We start from the raw sequence: 6,970 nt of genomic DNA, 5'->3' as shown, positions 1-6,970 counted from the left end.
TGGCGCTAGGAAGAAATGTACAAGTTTTATTTTTAAACATCACTGGACTGAAAAATAGTCGTATGGCTTATTTATATTTCAGGAGATGGTACTGAATAAGTTAAAGAATATTTCATCCCAAAACATACGTTGCTTTCATTTATAGCTAAGCTAATGTACACATATGATTTCTTATTTTCATAAATGTCAAGCACCCACCTTTTTCCCCCCACAAAGATTTACAAGTACATGCATGGCACTTCCTACAAAGCTGTCGTGGGCTAAAGGCTTACACAGAATGATTTTTTTTGGAATAAGAAATATTAATCAGACCAAAATATAATCATTTAAATCAACTTCTTCCTGAGCAACTTAGAATTTGGAATGTGCTGAAAAGTTTCAATAAATAAGTCAAAGATTAACCAGCTTGAAACGTACCTTTTAACAATTAAGTAAAATATATTTCATGACAGACGAACAGGCTGTAGGACCAGGAATCTTAGACGCTATGTGCCAGATAAATTTATGAAGTACCATTTGAGGAGGAGAGGCCAGGTTGATTGTTACGAAAAACACAACAACGTTAAAACCTAGCGAGTAAATCATTAAACAGGTTTTGTATTTAGGTTATAAGTAGTGATGGCTGAAGATACCATTAAATAAACAGATAAAAATAGACTTTACGGTAAGCGGCAGTGAACTTGCAGGAAGGGTGAATGTGTTAAGTGACTGATTATTCTGTTACAATGTTGGCAAAAAGAATTCAAACAGAATTTCTGAAAGGTGAGAATATTAGTTTTCTTTCCAAAATGTAACAACTCCACAGTGTGTAAACTAATCATTACTCTTTCAATGTAATTTCATAGAAACCACTTAAAATATACAATGCAGCAGATTCATATTTTAGCTAGTATGTTAGTTGTTATCTGTGCCATTTTCAGCTTGCTTTAATGTGCTCCCCCACGGTAGTGCATTGCTACCACCAACCTGGGATGTTAATAATGAGAACAGAATCCCCTACATAACATTTTCTGTAAGTTAGCATCTTGTCTTAACACGATTACACTTCTTTATTTTCGTTCTCTGCGTGTAGGTACAGTAAAGACTGACTGGTGATGAAGATGGGCCATAATGTTTATTGGCTCTCAGCAGGCTCAAGGAAGAGGAAACCCTTGGAAAGCACATTCAAACTTAGCCCGAGTTTGTATGTCTCATCCATCACAAAATAACTTTTGCTTGTTATTTCAAACCGCAGGATTACCTTGCAGATGGCAGACACGGTGCCGAGGCAGCTGCAGAATAGGACGCAAAGCCTGCCCAGTAGATGTTTGAGAAAGGACGTGAGTTAGATAGAGGTGCATCGCCCCTGAAGTGTTACTGAGACTCGTCCTGGCAAGGAGCTGCAATTCCTCAGCCCCGCTTCTTTCCTGTGCTCTAGGATAGGAATTTATTGCTATCATCCTCCACTAGTTCAGCTTCCTCTAGTCAACAGAGATGCACAAGAGGCCAAGGCCTCATCAAGACCCCCAAAGCCCCCCTGTTCCGCTATGGAGCAGACAGCCAAATAGCTCTGCCCATTGCTGCGTGCGGGTCCGTCACTTCTGCACCACCAGTCCCGGCAGGCTGTCGAATAGCTGGCAAGCCTGCACATCACAGGGAACCCCAGGGACACTCACCTTAAAGACAACAGCATGTCGCATATTGGAGCTATTCCCCTTTCCCCTCCCAGCCTCCACCCATCCCCTTTCTAGTGTTTGCTGATAATACTTGTAGTGATTAACAAGGGCAACTTTCACAGTGACTCTCTTACCAACCTATCACTGAATCGGCTTTGGTTTCACAGAATATGCCGTCTTCTTTTCTTTGTTTTATCACTCCTAAATATTTCAACTAGAGAAGTTGTGTATGTCCATATCGTTAATTTTAATTCTAGCCATGCTAAAAGCAGACATCTGGCGTTTGCGCTGGTGGGGCAGCTGCGTTCAGCTTCAGATGTGAACAACTAAACTCTGCGATCGCAGAAATACCAGTCATGCTTAACAGGAGTTCCAGATCATCAACATTTTTTAATGAGTGACTTTTTCTGTATCTCTTTGGATCTGTGACCCCTAAGAAGAATAAAAGTCTACAAATACCATTCCTGAACATAAAAACTGTACACGGCACCTTTTTCTTCAGAGTCTAATAGAAACGTACTCAACTGCAGAAACAAAACTCTACAGTTTAGGTAACCCTGCCTTACACTTTTCATCCGTTGTTGCCATTCACTGACCAGGTAACTTCTTCCACTCTGTGAACTAGAAGGGTTTAGCAAAAACATCTAGTTCCTGTAACTTGCCTTATGCCCACTAACATTCATTTGCCAGAATGGCAGCCTCGCTCCTCCCACGCAGGGTAATTCAGAAGCCATTATCTAGCCCCTTTCCGAGCCTGTTATCCTCGATGTGCACAGACACGGCAATGGCTCTGACCGTACCACTGGGATACCAGTGTGCTCTGGGCAGAAAGAGGCAATCTTCCCAAATGGCTCACTGCCCCTAGTCTGCACTGCTGGTAGTTAATGCCGCAGTGTTATGCAGCGAAGACTTGTTTCTGGAGAAAGAGAAAGATGAGAGTCTGTAAAATTCACTTTTCAAGACCGCCTAATCTATTCTTTTATGTTTTACAGGTTCCCAGAGGACTATTGTGTACTCCAAAAGTTATTTTGTGATGGACAGTAGATACTTCTCTCTTGAACTATGCTATAGCAAGGATGCTATAGAGCCAACACCGTATAATGAATCAAACCTGCAAAACCAGGTATCTCCCGATGGCCCCAGCATGTGGGAATGGCCTCTTCCGTTCTGTTTCAAACGCTGCTGCGCATTAACTCAGTTCCTTAAGGAATTACTTTTAATAATAATAATTAAAAAAAAATCTTAAGAAAGCTGGAGGGGTCACCAGAAGAGAAAGGACAGCTCTTCCATCCATCACCTTTTATAGATATCCTCTAGCCACTTTTCATCATCTTCTTCTTCATCGTCTATCGGTTCTTCTGTTTCCAGGGGAGAAGGAATGAAGAACTCGGGTCTGGGACGTGGTTTCCTGATATGAGACTTCAGTCCAAACTTGCGCTTTAGCAGGTGGAACTGTTCTTTGACATAGTAATAAAACTCATATTCATATCTCATGCGTTGGTAGAGGATCTGTATTGCTTCTGGAGAGGGGACGGTCTTTTTCACTGTCACAGTCAGATTGCCAAGTTTCCTATGTTCTGCGAAAAAAAACAAACAAGCAACATGGTGGGTGCTGATTAATGAGACCAGACCTAAACTTTTTTTTTTAAAAAGATGAAGGCATGGCCCTACTGCTTTACTGATACAAATGAGCTCAATCTGTCTCCTTAATAAAGGATTTACTTTTAACAAGAGATGAAAAAATATAGAAATTTGAAGTCAGACTTGCATGTTTAAATATGGCTAGTTCATACATGGCATTTGGCATTGCGTGTAGTCACCGAGGATCTTAATTGGCAATGGTTATCTGAAAATGCAAATTAGGTCATACCAATTATGAGCATAAACTACACGTAGAGAAACCCATAATCTTGCCTAGCTTTGGAAATTTTGCCTGATGCATGTGAAGTATATATCCAGCAGGCAGCTGAGCTGAGCTCATCAGTTGTTTCCTATGTGGCATACTACGTCGTGTCTCAGTTTTGCTTTATTATTGTTCAAATCTAAACAGATATATATCAACCTGAATCCATCTCAGGCTAGCATCAAAGCATTGTTGGCATCACCACATGACACCTCAAGACCAAATGTGCCTGCTGATTTTCTTGTCCTGTTATACCTGCTAAATAAACTAAACTCATCTTCCTGTCGTGCCCTGGGCCTGGAAGATTTCAGTATGTTTTTCTTCACCTGACAACTTTTGCTTTGGTAAACCAAAATAAAACACCTTTATTGCCGATAAAGAATTAGAGTTACTAACAAAAATATTGAATTGCCTCTTTGCCTCCTCTCTCAATAGATTATTCTACCATTGGAGATTAATGTATTTGAACAAGCTGTAAAGCAAACTCTCAAGGCAATCATTTTACTGTTTTCTACCAGATGGCAACAGGCTGCCAGAGCATCCTAAGTGTTTTCTTCTTCTCCAAGACAGAAACGTAGTTGAAAGTCAACCGTGAAGAAAAGAACAGAAAAAGCTGGAAGTACTGACCTGTGGCACCGCTGTATCCCCCCTAACAAACAACTGCAACTTCTTTTAGGAGAAGTGGAGATGAACGTTACACTGATGAAGTACTAGCCTCTATAATTAGGTTTTCTGAAAGCTCGGTGCTCCAATCCAGCAAGCCTCATGTCTTACTCTGAGAGAACGTGACGCCCATGGAAATAAATGACTGTAATAGCCTCAGAATACACCTGGGTCCAGACAAGGCAAGATGAATGGGCTTGCACGGAAGCAAGGAGATGCCAGTTAGACGTTAGTAAAAAACCTTTTTCATGGCAAGGATAGTTAGGCAGTGCAGCAGAGCACGCAAGTTAGAAAAGCTGTATCTCTGGAGGATTTTAAGAGCAGATTAATTGATTCTTTCCTGAGGGAAGCCGCTTGACTAGGTGACATCTTAAGGCCATTTTCCACGACTCTAAAACCAATAGATTAATTTTAATCTTGTCAGCCCTTACTTCACTTCCTTGCTCTTTGCTGCAACAGCAAGGTCTGCATGAGAACTGTTTTTTTTTTGTTCCAGGATAATGTCTTGGCTTCTGCTGCTCATTCTTCCCTTAATATTTATATCCTCTATTTGTGCTGCCTCAAATGCCAAACAGAAATCCCCACACTCTACATGACTACATAGATAAACTGTTGCAGTGAAGAAGAGCTGGATTTTGATATAGAAACCTCATTCTTATTGTAACAGCAGTTATGCAAGTTGGAGGAATTCAAAAGGGTCGGGCCATGAAGCACGGCAAAGAAAAAACTTACAAGGAGGAAGCAGACAACAAAGAACATTTCATGTTTCCAACTGGGTCCCAGCGGCAGCAACCACCCTCGCTCCCAGAGGGAGTCCCTGAATCAAAACAGGATTTTATCACGGGCAGAGTGTTGCTCATGTGAGCAGGCCAAACTGAGGTCTTCTGAAGCATCTGCCAGCAAAGCTAAACACATGCTTAGCAGCTCTACAGAGAAACATGTTTTCACAATCGCTTACACGTAAGGCTAAGGGATGGATCAATGATTCCTAGTAGGAAAAGTAAGTTGTTCTTGGGATTCCACAAGCAATATGTTCATCCAAGAGAAATAATCAAGAATAACTTTTTAGGGAAGAGAGGAATTTTAACCAAAGGCAAACTCATTTATTTGAAGAGGTCATAAAAGATGAGTAAGTCCAGCTAGCAAACACAACAGCAATGGTCTTTAGACAAAAAGCTGTTATTATTCAAGATTTTAGATCTTGAAAAGTACAACAGAAGGGTAGAGCACAGCTGTGTGAACATGAACTGCTTTCTTTACATTTTAAATGATCAATGTTCATATAGCTTAGGGTATCCACACCTATAAACATACTCTAATTTTCAGACAATGGACACACGTTTTCCTACTTCAGACTAAAGGAATTAAAGAAAAACAACTGAAAGCTGTTCATTTTAATAACACTACACAAGACAGCAAGTGCTGCTGGGCTCGACATTCTCATACTCATTTGACTTCATTGCGTGACACACATCTGGTGCAGAAGAAAAAAGTTATATCTGAAAGAGGTATTCTCCCTCTCAGTTTTGCTTACCAATTACGGCAGAGTAACTTGAAATGTAGGAAGGATATGATACAAAGAGAGAATAGGTTAACTAGTTACCAAACGTAATGCTGTTCTAAATCACAAAAAAAATTATTTAAAGCATTATTTTTATTTTGCATTTGTACTTTTAATTCCTTCTCTAAAGAAAGAATGGTTTTCATTAGTTGGTAAAAATTAAAACATGCTGCTCTGTAATTATATGGAGATTTTACACCAAACTTTGTATTTCTTTACACTGAAATCTCAGTCTCTACTCGTATATCTACGTAATTAAACGACTTGCTACACAGAGTTCTTTGTTCTTTAATTACAGTGATACATGGTGATATATGCTCTATACTTACTGTTCACAGTTTATTAATTTGTATAGTTTTATTTAGATAGGAGTAAAATGATTAAAATACACAAAAGCTGAATTAAACATAAAGAAGTGATCTTTAACGTGCTGTCTAGCTAAGAAAAAGTGTAAAGGATCATGAAATGCTTGCATTTAAAATAGACATTAGCATAGAAAGCACTACCTGTAGCTAGTAAACGGGGTGAAATATTTTTGGTGAAAATATTTGGGTTCCCCAAGAGCTTATTCTCCTCTACACTACCTTTACTCAGAGACCAGAATAGACTAACAAATGTCTCATCTTTTTAAATTCTCAGTCAGTTGTTCACATTGCCATTGATGGGTATTAGATGAATACACTCCAGGAAGGACACTGTACTCAGTCTGTCCTCGGGTGAGAAGGCAACCACCTTATGATGATTGAGCGCTTCAAGACATTCCTTTTTCTGGTGCTTAGTTGGTAGCTTCCACCAGCTTTGCAGTCTGGTTTTCTTTACAAACTCAGCAGCAAACATACACTACTAAGTACTGCATTTATTAAGCTTAGGCCTTTATACTGCTTGCCAACTTCATTTTTATTTTACATAGGTTATTTCTGTTACAGAAAAATCCATTTACCTCGCTGGAAAGAGCTCTTTACTTATACGGTCCCTCCAGGACTCTAACCGGGAAAAGCCACTTCTTACGGCACCAGCTCCCTTCGGTGGCTGCTCCTCCCAGCAGAGAGAGGCCCTTGTGTTTGGCCCGGGAGCGCTGCCAAGGACGACAAGGTGAAAAGCGCTAGCCTGTCTTCTTGGGGGGGCGGTCTGTATGGGGCAGGACCAGCCAAAGGGGAATTTACTGGCGGCGTGCCAGGCAGGGAGCAG

General features: G+C 40.4%; 1 protein-coding gene across 1 annotated transcript in view; it reads right to left on the bottom strand.

Moving 5' to 3' along the window:
* Positions 1-2,948: 2,948 nt before the first annotated feature.
* Positions 2,949-6,970, bottom strand: part of UST (uronyl 2-sulfotransferase) — a 103,116-nt gene continuing 99,094 nt past the window's right edge. Inside the window, exon 7 of the mRNA XM_009281547.2 lies at positions 2,949-3,232. Coding sequence (XP_009279822.2) covers positions 2,949-3,232 — 284 coding nt within the window. The remainder of the gene's footprint in view (positions 3,233-6,970) is intronic.

The sequence above is a fragment of the Aptenodytes forsteri genome, unplaced genomic scaffold, assembly GCF_000699145.1.
Source record: "Aptenodytes forsteri isolate BGI_AS27 unplaced genomic scaffold, ASM69914v1 Scaffold82, whole genome shotgun sequence".
Taxonomy (NCBI): domain Eukaryota; kingdom Metazoa; phylum Chordata; class Aves; order Sphenisciformes; family Spheniscidae; genus Aptenodytes; species Aptenodytes forsteri.
The sequence above is the reverse complement of the archived record's forward strand: the minus strand, read 5'-3'. Positions and strand labels throughout refer to the sequence as shown.